The sequence below is a fragment of the Pteropus medius genome, unplaced genomic scaffold (genome assembly GCF_902729225.1).
Source record: "Pteropus medius unplaced genomic scaffold, Ma_sr-lr_union100, whole genome shotgun sequence".
Classification (NCBI taxonomy): Eukaryota; Metazoa; Chordata; class Mammalia; order Chiroptera; family Pteropodidae; genus Pteropus; species Pteropus medius.
The window spans coordinates 2,654,748-2,679,128 of record NW_024350319.1 but is presented as its reverse complement, the minus strand read 5'-3'; the positions used below and the strand labels follow the sequence as shown (position 1 = coordinate 2,679,128).

The 24,381-nt window shown below is 38.1% G+C and overlaps 1 protein-coding gene and 1 pseudogene across 1 annotated transcript in view; one reads left to right on the top strand and one right to left on the bottom strand.

The window, feature by feature from the left end:
• The window catches only part of SLC35D1 (solute carrier family 35 member D1), a 46,777-nt gene extending 37,899 nt beyond the window's left edge, over positions 1 to 8,878 (top strand). Inside the window, 1 exon segment of the mRNA XM_039838533.1 lies at positions 3,257 to 8,878. Coding sequence (XP_039694467.1) covers positions 3,257 to 3,365 — 109 coding nt within the window. The 3' untranslated portion in view covers positions 3,366 to 8,878.
• Positions 8,140 to 8,262, bottom strand: LOC120583473 (uncharacterized; annotated as a pseudogene).
• Positions 8,879 to 24,381: the final 15,503 nt, after the last annotated feature.

Sequence of the window (24,381 nt, the reverse complement as noted above, 5' to 3'; positions counted from 1 at the left end):
AGTGTGGTGGGAGTGAAGTGAATGAAATGAGGTAAGGTGGAGGGGCACATTAGGAACTACTTTTAAGACATACGTAGATGTTGGAGGATATTGAGTAGAGGAGTGACGTGATCTGATTTAGTTGTAATAGGATTACTTTGGCCACTGTGTTGAAATTAAACTGAAGGAGAAGGTAAAGTATGAAATGAGTATGTTAATGGTAATGACTTTCATTTATATAAGAATCATATAGCATTTATAATAACAAGCATTTATATGACAATAATAGCAATGATGAGGCACTTTTTTATACATTCTCTCAAAAGAGCTTTCAGCAGCTGTTAACACTCAGGTATCATGAAGTAGCTATCCGGACTGGCACCAGTAATAAAAGTTGTAGTAGTCTCAATAACTAAAATTACAGAGAGTTGCTTGGGAAACTACATAGAGGAAAGAGTACTTAGTCTTGGCCTTGACCAGTAGGTGGGATTTAGAAAAGCAGAAAGGAAAAGAGTAGATATTCCAGTCATTGAGTACTGCATGAGCAAAAGCATTGAGCTGGAAATGTAGATGTTAGATGGGAACTGGAGAGGATGAGCAGCGATTAACTCCAGTATGATTAGAGTAAGAGAGATTTCACAAGGGTAGTACTGGAAAAGCAGATTGGTGCCTGAATGTGAGGAAGACTGAATACCCAGCTAGGAAAACACTCTGAGAGTTACTAATAAACTACAGATGGTGGAATTGTATTCACAATACAATTTTAAGGTCTAGTTGGGATGACCAAAAACAAGAAGGCCTTACTAGACTTAGGAATGTTTGATTTTCTGGATGGATGGATGTACAGCCATGAAGATGAGGAAAAGCAGCAACTACCTAAACTTTTTTCTTCTTGCTTTTCAACAGCATTAGCCCCTGGCGTGCCTTGGCATTTTGACTTTTATCCCTATTGGATATCTACTGTATGCTAATTAACCTTTTGAAGCAATATAGTATCCTATTATATAATGTTACAGTATATAATTTAACATATATTGTTATATAAATAAGTTACATAATTCTCACTTCAATTCTACAAGAGTGGTATTCCAACCTCGTTTTACAGATGAGGTAACTAAGGCTTTGAGAGGTTAAGTAACTTGTCCCGTATCACAGAGCTTTGTAAATGTCAAGAATCCATTAATCAACCCTATGTCACCTCTGTGTTTCTCTCTATTCAGATTGGACTGCTCCTTCTGTCATGGGAGGGGGAATCTAGAGGAGGATAGGATGACAGAAGGAGCAGTCCTGCCACTTTTGTGTGAGGTGGGGTGGGATTTTGAGGTAAAGGGAAATTGACTATCATGTAGATGTACATGTGAACCTTAAAGAATTTTTAGCTTCAGTCAGGAAGGCTACTGTAAGCCATCTCTTTGGATCCGAGCCCAGCTACCAGGAAAAATCATCTACTTGATGCACTAAGAACAATAAGAAAAGTTTCCAGAAGAGTCAAAAAGATCAAATTATAAAAAATAAAAATAATAAAAAGAAATAGAATAAAGCTACCAGGTGAAGAAGACAAAGCTGTGAATGCTGGCACAAGAGATGAGTTAATGAGGCTCCTTTCTTTGAATGGGGCCATAACGGCTATTCAGTTCAGCAATCGTTTAGTGTGTTGCTACAAAGTGCCAGGCCTGTGCAAGGGACTCTGTAGAGCTAACAGTAAGGCCTAGGGAAATTTAAAGGCTGATGGGGACAAAATAAGGACCGGCAACTGCAACAGCAAGTGGAGCAGGGGCCATAACGGATGAAGCCATTTCAGTACAGAAAATCAGACTGAGCTGTTTTATTCTGGTCCATCATTAGGATGCTTTGTGACCCTGAGCAAGTTATGACTCTGGAACTCAGTTTCTTCATGAGTACTTTGCAAGGATATTGTACCTTGCAGGAATATTGCAACAGCAACAGCAGAAGATGTATGTAAAATACTTGACACATAGTAGACTTTAATAAATGGTCACAATTTGATTAGTGCTGTCAGTGCCTGATCTTGATTCCTTATTTGTGGGAGCTAGACATCCCTCACCCTGCTGTAGCTACGTGGTCTGGGTCTGGGTCTGGGGCTGGGATGCCAAAGCCCAGAGGAAAATGGAACTAATTTCAAATAAGTGGCAAGTTTATGAGTCAAATGGTCAAGCAGAAGGTAGGGACCAAACCCAGGGTGGCGACACATCTGAAAGAGCCCAGTCCAGGCTGCCAGCTGGAAACCTAAGGGAGTCATGGGTGGCAGGATCAGTGGATGAGCAGGTCAGGGCAGTCTAGAGTATTGGCTTTCTGAGTTCCTCCACCTTACATTCTGTTTAGTGATTGAGGCAGGAAGCTGTGTATCCCAGGTGGATTTGAGGTTCCCACAGAGAATAGACAAGAGTAATTACTGTCCAAAAGGAGTGAACTCTCCTGGTGGTAGGTATGAGGCAAGTGAGGGGTACCAGCAACAAACTCAGAGGCTTAGGGCTCTAATAATAGGTTCTCCACTGTGAACTTGATTCTAGTCAGAGAGAAACCAGCTCTGAATTTCCCAGGTTCTGCATGTTTACTTATTAATTGAGATGATTTTCATTTTTATTAAAAATAGCATTTTTTTGTCTTGAATGGTTATTTTTGAAAATGCAGAAAATATAAATAAAAAATCACCTGTAATCTCACCTTCCAGATGTAACCATTGTTAATATTCTTGTGTTTCTTCTGATGCATATTAATATACGTATTCATATTCATTTAAATAAAACATTAGGTCTTATGAGATTATTTTTTCATTTAAGATGTCATTCCCTATTTTTATCTTATTTTAGTGGATGCATGGTAGTCTATTGTATAAATTTATTTAATTTCCCACTTTGGGGCATTTACCCTTTATCTAATTTTCTGCTATTATAAATTTTGTGGTAAACACTTTGTTGATAAGGCTGTGGAGGTGTACACAGTTTGTCAGTGAAGTAGATTGCTAGGTCAAAGGATGAGCAGAATTCTAAGGTTTTTGATTTCAACAAATCATCTTCCATGAAGGTTGTATTAAATTGGCACTCCTGCTGGCTAGTATATGCAAAATTTTCCCAAAGCATCAACAATAGTGGATAATAACATGATAAGGGAGTGTATCTAGTTTGGTAGATAAAATGCAATATCTGTTTTAGTTTATATGCTGTTGATTTATAAAAGTAGCTCCACCCCTCACATCAGTCCCCTTTACATTTGCCATTCCTTCCTTCCTCCCTGACGGTGGTTTTCTCTTTTGCAGCATTGCTGGGAGCCTGGTGTATTCCTACATCACTTTCTCTGAAGAGCAGCTGAGCAAACAGTCGGAGGCCAATAGTAAACTGGACATTAAGGGGAAAGGAGCAGTATGACCAGAGGATTGCTTTGACGACGTAGGCCCAAGGTTTTGATCAACTCTGAACACTGGCGATTCTTATACAGATACTGAGGTGTCTTGATTATGGAGAAAATACCATTCCTTTGCACTTACACAATCTGATGATTGATTGCTGCCTTTTAAAATTTTATGAAACTTATAATTGACTCTTAAATATGCCATTTGAATTAATTTATATGAGACTGGAAAATGCACCGGGCTTTTTAATTTATTTTTCTTCTGTGCCAACAGTTGAAACATCAGTGTTTTGAAATATTTTATTCCATAGTTTGATTTCCAGGTGACCCTGAGAGCTGCATATATAAAGTCCTCCAACTGGAGCCCCTTCGTTCAAGTCATTGCTGCGTCTTGAGGCAGTTTTAGCCTGCCTTCTACTGGAAATGCAGCCGAGTGTCTGAAATTTCTCTTCTTTGAATTATATTTCTTAATGATTGCATTTTTTTCATAAAGATATATTACTGCATTTGCCAAAGATGACAGCTTTGGCACTAAAAAAATATGTGGGGCTTTGAAGTGTATTGCTTTCCATGTTGGCTTTCTTGAGGATTCATCGGATGAGCAGAGCGCAGTCCTTGAAAATATGCTGTTCCCTCTTTCTTATGTAGGATGGGGATAATGAAGGGATGGAGGAAGTAGGCCTTTTACTCATTTTTTCTTCTATCTGATTTATTCATTCAACTAAAATGTATTGAGTATGTAATATGTGCCAGGCATTGCACTAAGTGCTGGTGAGGCAGAGATGTTTTGGGAAGTAATTGAATGATCTTACTTCTTCTATAGTGCCAAAGGGCGTGACAGAGAATTTAGCTCTGTTGATACATTCAGAGGACGTTGTGAGTATGAACAAGTCACAGAACTTAATTTTTAGTTCTCAGAAGCTGCAAATCTATATATAGGGTTAGGAGCACCTGCCCTACCCATCCCACAACAGTATGAAACCGCATGCTAAAATGTGAGATCAAGTGCTGCATATTGAAGAGCTACATTTTGTAAACCAAGCAGCTGAGTCCTTCTCTTGTGAAAATGGCAGGTAGGCAAGGTGACTAACTAGCTATTTCTCTATTCTTCTCTTCTGGGTTTAGTTGCTACTCTTTTTACTTTTCTTTGAATCAATATGAGTAGCTCTTAACATTTCTGAATACACCGCTTTGAGGGGAAAGCTTGGTTAGATATTTCTCTGTATTGTCAAGGCTTAGTCTTTCTCTGGCAGTGTCAGTGTGAGAGCCATCACCTTCCTTTCTCCTTAAATGGCATGAGCGTACCTCTCACCTACATCCCATGTCCCCTGGATCACTTAATGAGCATACCAGCTTCTCTCAAGACCAGTGCTGCATCCTGGCAGACCAGCTGTCAATGGGCATTGTCTGAATTGCCCTTTGAGTGGGGCAAAGTATTAACTCAAAGTCCTGTGACCTGGCTCAGAGACATCCATTGACTTTGGGGATGAGTATTTGCTCAGGCCAGTTGTGCAGCGAGCTTACAAGAGGCTGGGTACCTTTGCCCTGGTGCACACACTACCTTCAGTTTCATTGGGTTTAGAATCCACTGGGCTCCGTTGACCTAAACAGTTAGTATTTTGGTGCCTCAACAGGCGACCTGGTAGGTTTTGATTTTATTTTTGAAGAATTATATTGAAGTCATTTTCATATTTATGTTTTTCCCTTATTTTGGTTTGTCTTTAATAAAGCCTTACCAGTGGTGCCGGATCTCTAAAATTAGCCTCATGGCCAACTTCTAAGTTATAAGCTCCATGTAAGAGGTCCTAAGGTTCACTTTTTTCCAGTATCATTTAATCTGAGGAAAAAAACAGTGGGAGAATAGGACATTACTTTGTGTAAAATAGCTCTTATTATTCCTGTTTTATCAGAGAAAACAAGATTCAAAGAAAGTAGGAGATTTGCTAACAAGTGAAAATTTATGTTTTTTCCATTGAACCATGCTGCCATCCTCTGAGGGTGTGAGGAAACAGGGATGCTAGCTGAGTTAGCTGGAACTCTTTCAAGGAGGCAAATGGTTGATTGAATTTGGAGTCAGAGGAATAGGCTTTGCAAATCAGGGGGAGTAATGGGTCACTCTGTATACCAGAGTTTTTATCTAACTTCCAGGCTGGCCTCAGTTGATATGCACCTCTGACTGTGACTGTTTCTGCCACTGCCTACTTTTACCTGGATACAGTGGAAAAGCATTGTGAGAGCTAATTTTAGCAGTTTTGTTCCTTCTGTTAGCTACACGAAGGAAGGAACTCTATCATGAGAAATAATTTGCATTGTAGAATTTCTTGTCATGAAAGGCCTTTGGATGTGTTTAGAGGTATTGAGCTAGAACTTTACCAGGTGTTGAACTGCATCTTGGAGGTCAGGTTCCCCTGAAGATCTGTCATCTCTCCAGGTTTATTTGAGAAAATTACGTATAGTTATTGTTTCATTACATGCACATGACCTCAGGGCCCCTAGCCTGCGCTGAGCTTTCTGACTGACCAGAAACAAAAGAACAACTTAGAGCCTCTGCTCTGTCCATGTACTGATTCCTAGATGCCCCCTTCAACTGCCACCAACATTTAAAGGTAAGAGAAAGCAGCCTGGGGAAGTTGGAGATTGAATAAACTGGCAGTCACTTTTGGAATTTGTTTCAATTATGTGCAGGCTTGGTTATGGTACACTAGAGATTTACCTGGTACTCTAGCATCACCCAGAATGTCTAGATTTTTACCCCAAGGTTGATATCTTAAGGTAAAAAAAATTCTTTAACCTATTACTTACCTCCTAGGGAGAAAAAAAATGGCAGTATAGAATTAAACCCTTAATTTATCCTATGAAACAGATGAGCTATAATGAGAATTCTGAAAGCCAATTTTTGTGACTACTGGCTCCTCTTTTTGAGTTAGTGACAATGAAGTCCTCTTTGGCCAGTCTGCTTTTAGTCAGTGCCAGACTGATTCGAATAACTCAGATTGTCCAGGCTTTACATCGTTGACATGTCAAGTGATTTTTAATTACCTTATATGGCTGTTGACTTTATGAGTTAGTCATTTGTAGAATCCAACTTGCACGTGGGTTAAAAAAAAGTGCTTTTACAAGTTTTCTATAGTCTTATTGTATCAAGAATCCACGAGAAGTTCGGGTCAGTAAAGTTGATATAAGATCTTCATGGAAAGAATAGTAGAGTTTCACATTTGACTAGTTTGGAACAGTAGCTAGAATTTTGGACCTATCTTTGCTCTTGTTATAATGGCGTCATTCAATGAGCAAAGATTTACTGAGCATCTATAAAATTATACTTAGAGACTGGAATTGTTTTGCCAGTATTCTATTTAATACATGCACTGCGGGAATTATAATAATTTCATAAGCCAATAGTATACAGGATAATGTCTCTTCATAAGCCAATAGCAAAATAAAATACTCCAGAGCAATGATAGATTAATTACACTATTGTTCCATGCAAGGAAAACCGAAAAAAAAAAAAATCGTTTAGTTGAGGTGTACCTTTTCTACCAGGTTGGCTCTCGGGAAAGACAACTTAACCAACAGAGAGCTGACTTCCAGCTGCCAGCACAAAAAAAGACAACAAAACAAACAAAAATCCCTTGTTGCTAGAGCATACTGCTAGGGAACCAGGTCCTGGTGTTGGTGGGCAAGACATTCTCGTCTGAGGGGTGCTGCAGGCCTTCATCTCTGCTGGTAAAAGAGCTGCTGTTACCATGGCAGGAGCTAATGCCCCAGAGGTCTTCAGAGAACTGTTTAGATCAACAAAGGGTTGCCTCGCCCAGACAAACACTCTCCAATAGACCTCATAAACTCTCCTCACAATCACTTAGACTGCCATAGTTGCTCCTTCAGATGTTCTTTTTATCAATAAACCCCCAGGGGTACCCCTCAGCAGATGAGCTGCTGAGTGCTCATCAAGGACAACAGATAAGAAGATGATGTCATGACATATCTTACATCACTTTTATATCAAAGTAACTTTACTCTTACAACCTCATTTTTTGTCATAAACAAGTGGATTTGAAACTCTGTCAAACCAATACACAGCACGAAGCTCTGAGGAAGCTGGGATGCAGAAGACATGATTCTTGCTGTAAGTAACACATAATTAGCCAGATCCTGAGAGGAAGAAGCAGATGAAAGGAATCAGTGATTTGTGAGTTGCCTGCAGTTATCAGTATCACTGATTAGGGGCACCCCACCCAATGAGCTGAAGCATTTTTTAGATAACCTAAGAGGACTTTTATAACTCATACTAGTCTTTTAGCTGTGAGATGTGCCAGACTGCTAGAATTCCGTGAATAGCCTGAGTCGCTCCTCCCTCTACTGCACAAATTCTTGCTTCCCCATACCTTTGTATAATTGGTTCCTCCTTATCAATAAAGCTGTAATTGATTTTTCATCATCGAGGAAAAAATAATCAGAATAAATGAGACAGTGGATATGAAACTACTTAGCACAATGCCTGGTACATATTAGGCACTTGGCAGATTTTGTTACTCTCGTTATTTTATGATGAGACTGTAGGCAAAACAAGATTCTTAATTTGTGCTCCTTAAATGCTAGAGGCCTGGGCAATGTACGTGTTTCTTGAAAAATGTGACCTTGTATTTTGCTTCCAGAATGCTTAAATAACAGTTTCTATTCATGGTTTTTTGTTTTTTGTTTTTTTAATACATACTGGATATAATTGTGGCCATTGTGTGATGCAGGTGCTTCCATCAGTCTTTAAAAAGAAATTACTGTCACATTTTTTTTTAGTGCCTGCAGCACCTGGTATTCATTCCTAGGTGGTCTCCCATCCAAGTACTAACCAGGCCTGACCCTGCTTAGCTTCAAAGATCAGATGAGATCAGGCACATTCAGGGTGGTGTGGCCGTAGTACTGTCACATTTTGTAGTAAATTTAAAAACAAAAAAAATTACTTTACCTTAGAGGAAGATAATTACACTTCAAAATGGCGATTCAGTTAAAACTCTTCCAGTTTGCCATCTTAATGTAGCTCCTGTACAGGCCGTTTATTCCTTCTTCCCTTCTCTGAATGATAAATGCATTGACGACATGCTATTCATCCCAGTTAGTGTTTGTGAACCTCTGGCACCATCGCTCTTTTCTAAACCTGTCTTCTAGTTCTTGGCATTCGGATGCCACTTCATTGTGGTATGAGGAGACAGTCTAAGGTGGGTCTTTTTTTAAACTTTCTTTTTTGAAAATACTTTTTAAACTAAATCTACTGGTTAGATTTATTGACTCACAAAAATGTTTTTAGAGATTATTTTGTTCATAAATGTTTTTTCTCATGCTGATGATCAACTGATTTGTGTCTTCAAATGTTGACCTATCACAGTATTTTTTCAATATAGATTCTATTTACCAAGTGACCATTTTAGTGTTTTTAAGAGGTACTGAGGATGGAGATATGTAAATCAGGTGACATAAACATGAAAATTATGTGCCTAAATATTTTTGTAAAGGTGTCAAATAAATACTTTTTCCTGAACCACATGTATTCAAATTCCTTTAAGTGTACACAAGGACAATCAAGAGCCTGAAGTCTGCCCACATTTAAGAGGATGGCATCCAGTTAGTTGATTGAGACCCAGTAATAGAGAAGATACTGTTTACTGTTGTGATATTGTGGTTTATAATAAGAAATATATATTTGGTCTTTGTCCCTGTTCCTGGCACATAGCTCCTGAAACCCTTGTTATTTCCTATATAAGACTTATAGGGACATCTTTTGTTACAATATTTAGTTTTGTTCCCAGTTCCTGAAATAGCTTCAGAGCCATAAAGGTGAAATGGGTGTCTTTTGTTATTCATAATGAGCCTGTTTCAACTACTCCAGAGTTTAATGAGGTGAGTTTTGGAAAACCCCCCAAGAATGGGAGCTGGTTGCCAGGGAACCAACCACATGATGAAACTTTGTGTTGAAACTTTCAGCCTCCTCCCCCATCCCCACAGGTGGAAGGGAGAGGGGCTGGAGGTTAAATCAGTAATTTAATCGATCATGTCAACATAATGAAGCCTCCATAAAAGTCCCAGAACTATGAGGTTTGGACAGCTTCTGGGTTGCTGAGCACATGGAGGTAACAGGGTGGGGTTGGGGTGGTGGTATGCCTGAATAGAGCATGGAAGCTTAGAGTCCTTTCCCACATACCTTGCCCTATGCATTTCTTCTATCTGGCTATTCCTGAGTTATATTCTTTTATAATAAGTAGCTAATTGAGTAAGTAAACTTTTCTTGAGTTCTCTGAACCACTAACAAATTAATTGAACCTGAAGGAGGAGGTACAGGAAACCTCCAATTTATAGCTTGTCAGTCAGAAACACAGTTAACAACCTGGCCTTGTGACTTACATTGGAAGTGAGGGGCAGGATGTCTGACTGAAACAATCTTTGAGATCTGATGCTAACTTCAGGTAGCGTCAGAACTAAATTATACTACACCCAGCTGGTGATGCAGATATGCTTGGTAGTGTCAAGGAAATTTCCAAATTTAAGAGAATTTTTATGCGTTTATTTGAGCCAAACTGAGGACAGTTGCCAGGAAGAATGGCAGTTTTGCAGCTTATTTTATACACTAGAATAAAAGGAGACTTTCGGAGAGTTACATGAAATCTATTGGTGGTAGGTTAAGAGAGCAGGAGAAAAAAGCAAAGTGGAGAAATCTCCGGGATTGAATAAAAAGTAAAGCGGATAGACACGTCTTTCACATTGGTGGGTACAGGATAGTTAATAACACAGCGCACAGAGATGTTTTTCAGGGAACAAGATAACAATGAGGGGTTCTATGGTCTCCTGCTCTGCTGCCTGTGGTGTGCCCTGAGGGGTGTGGAAAAGGATGTTATTCTGATATTTCAAAGGTATACTATCTTCGATGCAAAAAGACAACAGACAGGCTCAGTTAAAGATTGACCTCTGTCAAGGGAGCTAAGGCCTAGGATGTAACTAACTACTGTTACCTGCTTTTAGGAATTTTTATGTTCAGACCATCTTATGTGGTTACTTTTGGTCTCCAAGTGCTGAAGGCCTGCCATGTAGGCCTCTCCTGAGTTTGTTAGGTTTAGAATGTGGGCCTTTTTTTGTCCACAGTAGGGAAAAATCCTGTACATTTTGTACATGAGTGAAAGTTTAAACTGCTCTCTGCACTACAGCCAGTAAGTAGAGTGACAGGGAGCTGGGGCAAGAAAAACGACTTTATTTAGAAAGCTACTAAGCTGAGTAGATAGTAGATTAACATCCTAAAGAACCATCTTGAGAAAGTACAGAATTCAGGCTTCTTTTATGTCAGGGGATGAGGAAAACAGGAGGGTTTTGAGGTCAGGAGGTGATTGATGACCATAGACATCTGGACATCAGCAAAGGTCCAAGGGGGATGGTGAAATTTCTTTGCTTTTGGTCAACAAACTCCAGTTGTTGTGGTCCCAGTCATGAGATTCCTATAAATCTTTTGATCAACAATCATTATTTTTATATATACCTTCTATATCTCCTTGTGGAGGTATGTTTCAAGCAGGGAGGTTGTTTCAGTAATTCCTAGGCTGCAGGTTAGATCCTTTTATTGATTAGCATATCTCTGTAGAAGACTAAGCAAAAGTTACTAACTGACATTTTATGGGAACTGGGCAAGATAGAGTCAGAAAAACATTTTATTCTGTCACAGGTTAGTGACCAGAAATAGTGAGGAGAGCATTGAAAGAAGACACAGGATTTTTTCCCTTTACAGTTATACTAGTGCTTTGCATTGTATATATGATTAAATATCCAATGTCTTTGGCATACGTGTGGTAAATTCAAAGGAAAGAAATCGTAACACTTTCTGCTTTCAGAGTATTTCATCTGCTGGATCATGTGTCTAACCTTCTTAGAAGATTTACTAGGAAATGACCCCAAAATAAAATATGTTCATCAAGAAGAATTTGGTACAGGCAGACTCAACAGAGGTAGAAGTACAATAAGGCATTTTTTTAAAAATTGTGGTACAATACACATAACATGAAATTTGACATCTTAATAATTTTTAAGTGTACAGTTCGGTAGTATTAAGTATATTCACAATGTTGTACAACTAGTCTCCAGAACTTTTTCATCTTGCAAAACTGAAATCCATACCCATTAAACAGCTCCTCATTTCCCCTCTGTCCCCCGTCCCCTGGCAACCACCATCTTTTCTGTCTTTATGAATTTGACTACTCTAGATACCTCATAGAAGTAAAATACAGTATTTGTTTTATGCGACTGGCTTATTTCACGAACAGTGTCCTTTATATTCATCCATGTTGTAGCATGTGTCAGAATTTCTTTCCATTTAAGGCTCAATAATATTTCATTGTATGTATATATCACGGTTTATCCATTCACCCATTGAGGGACACTTGGGTTGCTTCCACCTTTTGGCTATTGTAAATAATTCTGCTAATTGTGGGTGTCTTAGTCATTTGGGTTGCTGTAACAAATTATCATAGACTGGGCAGCTTAAACAACAAACATTTCCCAGTTCTAGAGGCTGGGATGCCCAAGATCAAAGTTCCAGCAGATCTAGCATCTGGTGAGAGCCCACTTCCTAGGTCGCAGATGTCCATCTCCTCATATCCTTATATGGTAGAGAGCAGAGAGGAAGCAAGCTCTGTTTTGCCCCTTCTTATAAGGTCACTAATTCTATAAGGAGGGCTCCACCCTCATAACCTAATTATCTCCCAAAGCCCCACCTCCAAATACCATCATATTGAACATTAGGGTTTTAAGATATGAATTTTGGAGGGATGCAAAATCCATAGTAATGAGTGTACAAATATGCTTTCAATTCTTTTCGAATTGCTGGGTCATATGGTAATTCTTATTTTTAATTTTTTGAGGAACTGCTACACTGTTTCAATTGTGGCTGTACCATTTTACATTCCCACCAACAGTGCACAAGGGTTCCAATTTCTCCACATTTTTGCCAGCACTTGTTATCTTCTGTCTTATTGATAGTAGCCATCCTTGTGAGTGTGAGGTGATATCTCATTGTGGGTTTGATTTGTATTTTCCTAATATTAGTGGTGCTGAGTATCTTTTCACATGCTTGTTGGCCATTTATATACTTTCTTTGGAGAAATGTGTATCACATGCATTTTTAATTGGATCTTTTTGTTGTTGAGTTGTAAGTTCTTTATATATTGAGTTTTAGCCCCTTATCAAATATATTATTTGCAAATGTTTTCTCCCATTCTGTGGGTGCCTTTTCATTCTTATTGACTGTACCCTTTGATGCACAGTTTTAAATTTTGATATAATGCAAGTTATCTATTTTTACTTCTTTTGACTGTGCTTTTGATGTCATATCCCGGAGATAATTGCCAAATCCATTGTTATGAAGCTTTTTCTCTGTATTTTCTAATAAGAGTTTTGTAATATTAGGTCTTATATTTAGACCTTGAATCCATTTTTAGTTAGTTTTTATATATGGCCTAAGGGTCCAGCTGCATTCATTTGCATATGAATATCTAGTTTTTCTGACACCTTTGTTGAAGAGACTATGCTTAAGGCATGTGTTTTAATCAACTTTTAAAAGTTCTTAGAGTTTGACCTTTTTAAAAAAGTTTGTGATATATACGCTCCTTCATTCAGCCCTTTGCTGGCCTTGTCTTGCTTGGCTTTCGCACACAGAGCTTTCAGTACGGGGGGGATGCCACAGAAGAAGCCCTGCTGAGAGGAGCAGAGCACAGAGCCGGTGCATTGGTGTGTCCACAGTATGTGAGCACTGACCAGGTACCCCCAGGACATGTTCCCTGGCGTTCTCGTCACATCTGTTTGCTCATCTATCCACACCAGACTGAGCTCACTAGGGCCAGCGCTCAGCTTCTAGCAGAGGTCTGGTACAACCATGTTTTACAAATAGAGCTCAGTGAAATACAATTGTCCAATGTGAACCCATATCCAAACCCTAACCAGTCTGACTCAAAAGACCCTTGCTTTTCACCACAATGCTAGGTTCTTGTTTCTCCTGGTCTGCTTATGATAGACTTGGTGGCACCAAGCTCATCACCACAATATGCATGTCAGAAGAGCCATTTTTCATTCAAATTTCGCACATCATGGTTTTAAAGCGTAGGCATGAGATGGTGTCTGGTTGAATGTGAGAAGGCAAAGCAGCTATGCCTTTCCAGCTATGCCGATAATGCCCTCTTGTGGTAACAGCTGTCATTGGGAGTAAATGATGGAAAGCACTTTGCTTTCCAAGAAGGAAAAGCACTATTTACTATGCTTTCACAGAGTTAGGCCTTTAGCATGCCTTTTTGTATTACAGTACTTTACCATTGCACAAATGGTGGCTTAAGCAAGGCTAAGGGATTTGTCCAACTTCCCTTAGCTAATAAATATAAATCTGTACTTTGATTCCAAAACCTTTTCTTTCCAAAGAATTCCAGATAACATCCCTGCAGGAAGAGAGAGCTCATTGAGAGTGCTGCTTCGCGCCTGCCTATGCTTCAGGTAATTTATTTTTTAAATAAATATTTTTGAGGACAATATCAACATATGATAGATTCACAAAACTGTCTGAGATACGTGTAAGAATATCTGGGAGGAAGAATGTCATTCTGCCTGGGAACGGTAGTGGAAACATCTTTGGAAAAATGCATTTGAGCTGATTCTCCAAGGACAACTAGGGTTCACCTAAGATACTGGAGGGGACAGCCCTGTAGCATTCCAGGACCACTGCATCTGCTTCTGTCTGGAATGCATTCACCCTTGATGTCTTTATAGCACATGCCCTCATCTCTGTTGGCCTTCCCTAACCAGTTTTTATGAAGTGGCACACCATCACACGCTGTTCCCCTCCTGTGCTTTATCTTCATAGCACTATTCTCCTCTAATCAAATTCAAGCTTTATGAAGATGTTGGTCTGTTTTGTTTTCTGTAGTATCCCTGGCACGTAGAACAGCATGGGGCACATCGTAGGTACACAATAAATACTTTCTGAATGAACACATTTACAAGAAGTAGTCCATTAATAGCTACATTTTTTTGAGCATAGCAAGGCAGAAACATAGCCTCATTTTCATTTTAGAAAGATCATGCCAGCTTCATGATTCGAATTACATACTGTAGGTCAGGTGTTGACAAATTCAAATCTTATAGGGCCAGGCAGGTAAAAAGTGTAAGTCTGAATGAATGCAATCAATATGTACAAAAGTGGTAGGGCTTGTGGTACCTATCTGCTTACGGGTATTCAAATTAAAATTAAACAAAAAAAATCTGCTGGCTAGATCTGGCCCACTGCCTAAATTTGAGGAACCGCTATTGATGAGATCTGTACTATAACAAGATCTTATGAGGATGCCGTGCAGGTGGGGGGTCAAAGAAGGGCAGGTTGTACAAGAAGGAACATCAGCTAGAGAAGGCTGTAGAAACAGTCCTGGTGAGAAATGATGGGGTCCTAAAGTGTAGTTGAGAAAGCACAGAAGAGAAACAAATTCGAGTTATTTTAGGAGGTAGAATTAACAGGTGATAAAATGTTTTGTATTTTTTATTTATAAGTAAAGCCGCGATGAATTTCATTTTGCCTAACTCTATTGTCTTCATACCATTTGAACTTCAGGAGATCAAACCTGAACATTTTTAAGGTACTTAGGTTTCCTAGCGTTTTCCAAAACAATAATATTTGAAGTACAGCAATGGAATAGAGTACCTGTAATACCACAATAAAAATAAATTTACTGAGCATTTGCTGCAGGCTCGCTAAGTAGGCATTTTTTCTTAGCAGCTTACTTATTGATATATTGTCATACTCTAAACAGTCTTTTAATGTAAGTCCTATTATTATCCTTATTTTAGTGGTGAGGAAACAGGCAACAGGCACAGGGAGGCTCCATTGTTGGACAGTGTTAACTGAGAAAGTCTTTGTTTTACAGACTATAAATTTGCCTCCCTGTAAGGCCTACCTTTTGCTCTGAGTTCATGGAACTGCTTAGGACAGGCAATACAGTATAATGTTTGAGTATGGAAGAAATGACTTATTCTTTTCAATCAAATTGTAGTAGTCCCCATCTTGTCACCTAGCAGGAAATTCAATCCAAGTCCTCTAAAGTTACACAAGATTCAAGGGAATTGCCTGTTGCCTGGAAAATGCCTGCATTCAGCCCTTCATGGTCACTACTGGACACCTCAGTGATTAACTCTGAGGTGTCCTTTGAAGGCAGGTGGCATCACAGATGCCAAATGTTGGCATGGTGATAGTTTCTACTACTATTGAGGACCAGTGCCTGGAGTCCAGCCCATTGCACACCACATGCAGCCTTTCCTCTGATGTCCTGATAAGGGAATGAGACTCGCATTCCAGCTGTTCTCAGAACTTACTGACTGCATTTTTTCCAATCTGGGGGACTTTGTCTTTTCCAGAACTCAGACTTGTGGGGAAAGGCGAGAATAGGTTGTTTGCGAGTAATATCTGCTTTCTTCCCCAAACACAAAGATCTAACTTAGGAATATAGGTGAACAAAATCCAAGTCTCAGAGTCTTTCAACTTCTCCAGGTGGCTCAGTTTCCCTGTTTGTGAATTGAGAGAAATAATGTGAGGATTGGTTTATAATGAGTATTTAGCACAGTACATATAACAGCAATCTATAATGGTACATGATTTTATTTGCATAAGGCTTGTTTTTGCTGCCTAATGAGCCTTCTGTGACCAGCCCATGCTCCTTTGAGGGAATGCGTCTTCCACAACTGTTCCAGCCAAATGAATCCAAAAGGAGCTGCCGCTTTATGAGAGCCTCCTGCCAGCCACAGTGATGATTGGCTAAAGGGTGGCTAATAGCACTTCACTTCCCTGGCCATGGGGACTGATAGGCCAAGGGCTGAGCTCATGGCCCTAGTCATAAATACATGATTATAAACTATTAAATGCGTGAAGGAAAAGGACAGAGGGATCTGACCTTGTCTAAGAAGCTCGGTCTTAGGTTGCTGAACTTTGGATCAGTCATTTTTCCATTTTGGTCCTTCAGTTTTCCCTTCCTTAAAATGAGAGGACTGAGCGGGTGTCTCCAGAAGGGCTGCATCTGGGCTTTGGCAGGCTCCTCTCCCAGTTGCTTCATTTACAGGCTTCTTGTTGGCTCTGCAAACAGCCCAGAGTGTGCAGGGTTCTGGTGTAGCTGCTACACAGATCAAAGCACGCCCTTTTAATTTACTTTTGGCTTCTTGTTTACACGCCTCTCAGTTACATAATGAAATAAAAGAAATTAAAATCAACTGCCAAGCAAGTGCTGGAAAAATTGTGAAGGCTACTCTACAGGTTTGCAATCTGAAATCCACAGTGCTCTGAAAACCAGTGTTTTCTTGTTTGTTGCCAAACTCATTTGACAGCAATATCTGACTTGAAATTTGTGAGTATGAATACATCTTATTGTGAATATAAGTGCTTTTACTGTAGTTTCCAGTCCCCCCCATGGATGTTTTTCAAGATACATCATCTCTCTAAAATCTGAAAAATTCTGGCCACGAGGATTTTAGATAAAGGATTGTAGACCTATATCACTACTGAGACTTTTAATCTAGTGCTCTCTAGAGATAACAAAATTTCTTATGTGTGATTTTATAATCCCAGCAGCCTCGGGACACTCACACAGTGGGTTTCTTTCTATTTTACAGATGGACAGTTTAGGGGTTTTGTTTAGCACAAGATTACAAAGTAGTGCCAAATTAAAAGGGAAAATCTTGAAATATGACTGAATTTGGATGAGTGAGATGAAAAGGGTGGCATGATATAAAAAGGCTATAAATGTTTTGAATAAAGCACATATTTTAGACTATCCCTTGGTTGAAATGGAGGTACAGTATGAGGTATAGTCAGAGACAAGGAAATGCAAGGTCAAGCACTGTGGAGATTTGAGCTATTCTGAAATGGAGTACTTAAAAGTACTGATAAACAATGTGGCTCCAAACATCAGATTAAATCCATGGCTTTTTCCATTGGCATACAAGAAATACCAGCATGGCTATAAAATGACATGGGTTCGGAAACACTTCTAAAGTTTGTAACTATATATGATGAGTTGACTTTTCAACAGCAAGCTTAATCTATATTCAAATTCAACTAAAAAAGGAAAATAAAGGACTGTGATACTGCTCATATTCAAGCCACAAAAATTGACTTGAGTCCTCTGTGGAACCCAATGGGTGACTCTGGCTAGCAATGTAGTCAGTGGCATCCATGTTAATTGTTTCTTCTCCTCCAAATGTCCCCCCTAAATCAACAGGCTTTAGGGAGAGGGATAATATTGAGATATAGAATAACACAAAAGCGATAAGAGATACTGTTTTCATCATTTAACCAGAGACATTTGGAGGAAAGAAGGGTTTCAAAATTCAGAGTCAGAGCTCAAAACAAAAAGGAAGGAAGGTAAACATCACGATGGAGTGAAAAAATCCCTTCGTGTATCTTCTTAAATTTCCAAGTCAGACATCTCTAATCCAACACACGTTCCTCTGCTCAACACCCAAACGAGAGATCCATGCATTGGTCCATCTGAAGGTGGATGTATTGGAATGCATAGAGGATAGGGGAAGGACAGGGACGGTGCCTGCAGATGAAATTTGGCAGCTGCCACAGCCCCAGCTAACACAGTATTGGTGGAGGAATGGGGGTGCGGCCCCTACACTATGGCCTGGCAGAGGGTAAGAAAGGCAGAAGCAGCATCGATGCCCGAGAATCCGGTTCCCCTGACCTATGCCAGTGGAACATGGTAGCAGCAGCAGCGTCTATACCCACTGTCAAAAGTTAATTATAAAGAAAGAATTCTCAGGGCAGGAGGGGGAAAAAAAACAACCTATAAAGGGAACCCCATCGATTATTATCAGATTCCTCAGTAGAAATCCTATAGGCCAGGAGAGAGTAGAATGGTATATTCATAATATTGAGAGAGAGAAACTATCAGCCAATAATATACCCAGCAAAGTTATTCTTTAAAATGAAGGAGAAATAAAGACTTTCCCAGACAAACAAAAGCTGAGAGAATTTACCACCACAAGACCTGTATTACAAGAAATGTTTAAAGGAGCTGTTCTATTTGAAACAGACAAAGGTATATAAAACTTTGAGAAAGGTGACAGACTGACAAAAGCAGGAAATTTCAACTCTATTTGAGAATAGGATATTAAACAATTATAAAGGTCAAAGGGAAAACAAGCATTAAAAATAACTATTGCTACTGCAATTTGGTAACAAATGCACGACATAAAAAGGGATTAATTTGTGATGAAAATACAAAATGGGAGGAAGAAAAAGACAACTTGTACAAGCAAATGAAGATAAGTTGCTATCAAAAGAAAAATGACTTATCTATGAAACATTTTATACAAACCTCATGGTAACCACAGAACAAAAATCTAGAGCTAAAATGAAACATTAAAGAAACGGAGAAAAACTGCCTAGAAAAACAAAAAACTAAAATAGCATACAAAAACACAAGGTAAAAGAGACAGTGGGAATACAGAGCAACTAGAAAATAAAAGATAAAATAGCTGTAGTAAGTCCTCTGTATCAATAATAACCCTAAATGTAAATGGACAGAACTCATTAATCAACAGGCATAGAATAGCTGAGTAGATTAAAAAACAAAACCCAACTATAATGCTGCTTTCAGGAGACCCATCTCTACTCCAAAGGCAAACACAGGCTCAAAGTGAAGGATTGGAAGATGATACACCAAGCAAATGATATCCAGAAAAAAGCAGATGTAGCCATATTTACATCAGAAAAAACAGATTTCAAGACAAGAAAGGTAACAAGACAAAGTCATTTTATAATGATAAAGAGGACAATTACAATTCACCAAGAAAACATTTTTAACATATATGTACCCTAGGAACACCAAAATATACAAAATAACTATTAACATATCTAAAGAGAGAAACTGAATATATTACAATAATAATAGAGAACCTTAATACTCCACTTACACCAATGGAGAGATCCTCCAGATAGAAAGTCAACAAGGAGACACATCAGCCTAAAAGCATACATTAAACCAGAGGGACTTAATATTTATTAAACTTCCCATCCCAAAATGACAGAATACACATTCTTCTCAAGGGCACATGGAACATTCTCAAGGATAGACCATACGTTGGGACACAAAACAACTCTCAGTAAATTTAAGAAGATTAAAATCATACCAAAATATTTTCTGACTATAATGGTATGAAACTGGAAATCAACTATAAGAAGCTGGAAAAATCACAAATATGTGGAGATTGAACAACATGCTAATGAACAACTATTGGATCAAAGAAGAAATTTAAAGAGATCAAAAAATACATAGAGACAAATGAAAATGAAAATATGGCATAGTGAAATTTTGGGGATACAGCAAAATTGTTAATACGAAGGACGTTTACAGCAATACGGGCCTACCTCAAGAAACAAGAAAAATCTCAATCTGACAGTACAACTTAAAGAGCTAGATAAAGAACAAAGCTCAAAGTCAGGAGAAGGAAAAGAAAAAGCAGAGTAGAAATAAATGAAATATAGAATTAAAAGACAATGAAAAATTAGTGAAACAAACTCTTGTTCTTAAAAATGACAAAATAGACAAAACTCTAGCTAGTCTCATTGAAGGAAAAAAGACTCAAATAAGTACCAATCACTAGTAAGGAAACTGAACCTCAAAAAAACAAACCAATAAAAAAAAAACCCCATACAAAACTCCAGGACCAGATGGCTTCACTAATGAATTCTAAGAAATACTCAAAGAAGATTTAATACCTGTCTTTCTCAAACAATTCCAAAAAACTGAAGAGGAGGGGAATGATTCCTAACTTATTTTATGTGGCCAATATTACCTTGATAACAAAACCAGGCAAGGACATTATAAAAAAAGAAAATTACTTGCCATTACCTCTTATGAACAAATCTTCAACAAAATACTAGCAAATCAAATACAACAATACAGTAAAAGGATCATACACCATAATCAAGTGGGATTCATTCCAGAGATGCATGGATGGTTCAACATCCACAAATCAATCATCGTGATATACATTAATAGTATAGAAGATAAAAATGATCTCAATAGATGCAGAAAAAGCATTTGATAAGATATTACATCCACTTATAATAAAAACTCGATAAAATGGGTATAGAAGGAAAGAACCTCAACATAATAAAGGCCAATTGTGACAAACCCTCAAAAAACATAATCAATGAAGAAAATCTAAAAGCTTTGCCTCTAAGATTAGGAACAAGACAAGGATGCCCACTCTCACCACAATTATTAAACATAGCACTGAAAGTCCTAGCCAGAGGAATTAGGAAAAAGAAATAAAAGGCAACCTTTGGAAAGGAAGAAGTAAAATACCACTATTTGCATATGACATGATTTTATATATAGGAAACCCTAAAGACTCCACCAACAGACAATTAGAAATAAGAAATGAATACAGTAAAGTAGCAGGATTCAAAAATTAATTTATAAAAAATCTGTGGCATTTTAATATATTAACAATAAAATACCAGAGAAATGAAGAAAATCTCATTTACAATCACAACAAAAAGAATAAAATATGTAGGAATAAACACAGAAGGTAAACCTAAAAACAAGACATTATGGAAAGAAATTGAAGGAGACACAAAGAAATGGAGATATTCCATTTATGGATTGGAAGAATTAATGTCCACATTACCTAAAGGATTCTACAGTTTCACTACAATTCCTATCAAAATCTCAATGGCATTTTTCACAGAAATAGAATCCCAAATCCTGAAATTTGTATAGAATCACAAAAAACCCTGGACAACCAAAGCAATCCTGAGAAAAAAGAAAACTAAAGGTATCACACTCCCTGATATCTAACTATACTATAAAGCTATAGTAATCGAAACAGTATGGTATTGGCAGAAAATAGACACACGGACCAATGGAACAGAATTGAGAGCCCAGAAATAAATTCACACATATATGAGCAACTAATTTACAACAAAGAGCTAAGAATTACACAATAGAGAAAGTCTCTTCAATAAATGGTGTTTGGAAACTGGATAGCCATTTGCAAAAGAATAAAACTAGACCACTATCTTACACCATACACACAAAAAATGAACTCAAAATGAATTAAAAACTTGAATGTGATACCTATAACAATAAAATACACAGAAGAAAACATAGGTGCTAAGCTTGTGGACATTGGTCTCAGAGGTGTTTTTGTGAATTTGACCCTACGGGGAAACAAAAGCAAAATCAATGAATGGGACTACATCAAACTAAAAAGCTCCTGCACAGCAAAAGAAACCATCAACAAAACAAAAAGGAAATGAACCAACTGGGAGAAGATATTTGCAAATGATACTTCCAGTAAGGGGTTAATATCCAAAATAAAGAACTCATACAACTCAACAACAAAAAACCCAATTGAAAAATGAGCAGAGGATCTGAGTATTTTTCCAAGGAATATATACAGATAGCTAACACATGAAGAGATGTTCAACATCAGTAGTTATTAGGGAAATGGAAATCAAAAGCAAAATGAGATACCACTCCACACCTGTTAAAATGGCTATTATCAAAAAGACATGTGATCCAGCAAGTCCTCTTCTGTGTATTACCCCAAAAATATGAAAACACTAATTCATAAAGATATATGTATCCCTATGTTGACTGCAGCATTATTTACAATATCCAAGACATGGAGACAACCTGTGTCCATCAATAAAGATGTGGTGTGCATGTGCGTGTGCTTGTGTGTGTGTACTAGTAAGCCAGAAAAATGGCATAATACTCAGCCAGAAAAAATGAAATATCATTTGCAATAACATGAATGCTAAGTGAAGTCAGATGGAAAAGGACAGAAATCCATATAATTTTACTCATGTGGAATATAAAACAAAAAGTAACAAAAGAACTAACAAAACAAGAACAGATACAGGCAACAGAATGGTGGTTACCAGAGAGGAGGTGGGGGTTGGGGGAAGATGAATTGGGTAAAGGGGTCAAATATATGGTAATGGAAGGAAACTAGACTTTGGATGATGAGCATGCAACAGACTATACAGATGTCACATAATTTACACCTGAAATTTATATATTATTCACCAGTGTTACCTCAACAAACTTTTTAATAAAGGAAAATGGTAGTCTCTTTACCTGCAATAGGTTTGGTGGTGGACTGCCCAAATGAAAATGTACCTTCGGCACAAATAAAGGTGTGTGTGTAGGGTGGGGGGGGGGGAAGTATGTACAAAGTGCAGTTTAGGCCTTATCCCCCAAAGTAGGGAGTCCAGAGTGGGGCAATCTCCTGAAAGTGTAGTCAGTAGGCCTAGCCCTCACCTGGCACCGCACACACCCACCCCATTTAAAACCAGCCTGCTGAAACCAACAAAATGGGAAGACAGAAGAATATGCCCCAAATGAAGGAAAAAGAAAAAACCCTGGAGAAAAACTCTGATGAAGTAGAGATAAGTAATTTGCTTGATAAAGAATAAAGTCATAAGGAAACTCAGCAAACTTGAAAGTAGAGCAGAGGAGCTCAGAGAGCATTTCAACAATTAGAAAATGTAATAACCAATCAGAGATGAAGAATAACTGGAATGAAGAATACATTAGAAGGAATCAACATCAATTAATACGGGAAAACTGATTAGCAACCTGCAGGACAGGACAGTAGAAATCACCCAACCAGAACAGCAAAATGAAAAAAGTTAAAAAAAACAAGAGTAGCATAGGGACCTCTGGGACCACATCAAGCACTCTCACATTCATAATAATAGGGGTTCCAGAAGGAAAGAATGGTGCAGAAAGTATATTTGAAGAAATAATGGCTGAAAACATTCCTAATCTGAAGAAGGAAACAGACATCCAGGAAACAGAGTTCCAAATAAGATGAACCCAATGAGGCCCACACTAGGACATGTAGTTAAAATGGCAAAAGTTAAGGATAAAGAGACAATCTTGAAAGTAGTAAGGGAAGAACAAGTCACATCCAAGGGAAACCCCAGAAGGCTATCAGCTGATTTCTCAGCAGCAAGTTTACAGGCCAGAAGAGAGTGGCAGGATATATTTTAAGTACAGAAAGAAAGGAACCTACAACCTAGAATACTACCTTTGGGAAGGTTATCATTCAGAACTGAAAAAGAGAAAAGTTTCCCAGATAAAAACTAAAGAAGTTCACTACCACTAAACCATCTTCACGAGAAATGTTAGAGTCTTCTTTATGCAGAAAAGACCATAACCAGAAATAAGAAAATACAGGAAGTTTTAACCAAGGAGGTGAAAGACCTGTACTCTGAAAACTATGACATTTAAGAAAGAAATTGAAGAGGACACAAAGAAATGGAAGGATATACCGCGCTCATAGATTGGAAGATTATCATTAAAATGACCACACTACCCAAAGCAATCTACAGATTCAGTGATATCCCTATCAAAATACCAATAGCATTCTCAGAACTAGAACAAATAATCCTAAAATTTATATGGAATCACGAAAGACCACGAATAGCCAAAGCAATCTTGAAAAAGAACAAAGTTGGAGGTATCATGCTCCCTAATTTCAAGCTATACTACAAAAGCTCTAATAATCAAAACGGCATGGTACTGGCACAAAAAACCAGACATATACATCAATGGAACAGAAAGCCCAGAAATAAACCCTCACTTATGTGGTCAATTAATCTACGACAAAGGAGGCAGGAATATACAATGGAGAAATGAGTCAGCAAGTGGTGCTGGGAAAACTGGACACATGCAAAAAAATTGAAACTGGATCGCTCTCATACTACATACAAAAATAAAATTAAAAAGGATTAAAGACTTAATTTCAAGACCTGAAACCATAGAACTAGAAGAACACTATTAGACATCAGTCTTAGTAATATATTTTTGTATACATCCCTTCAAACAAGGGAAACAAGCAAAAATAAATGAATGGAACTTCATCAAACTAAAAGGCTGCTGCACAGAAGAAACCATCAACAAAACAAAAAGACAACATACTGAATGGGAGAATATACTTGCACATGATGTGTCAGAT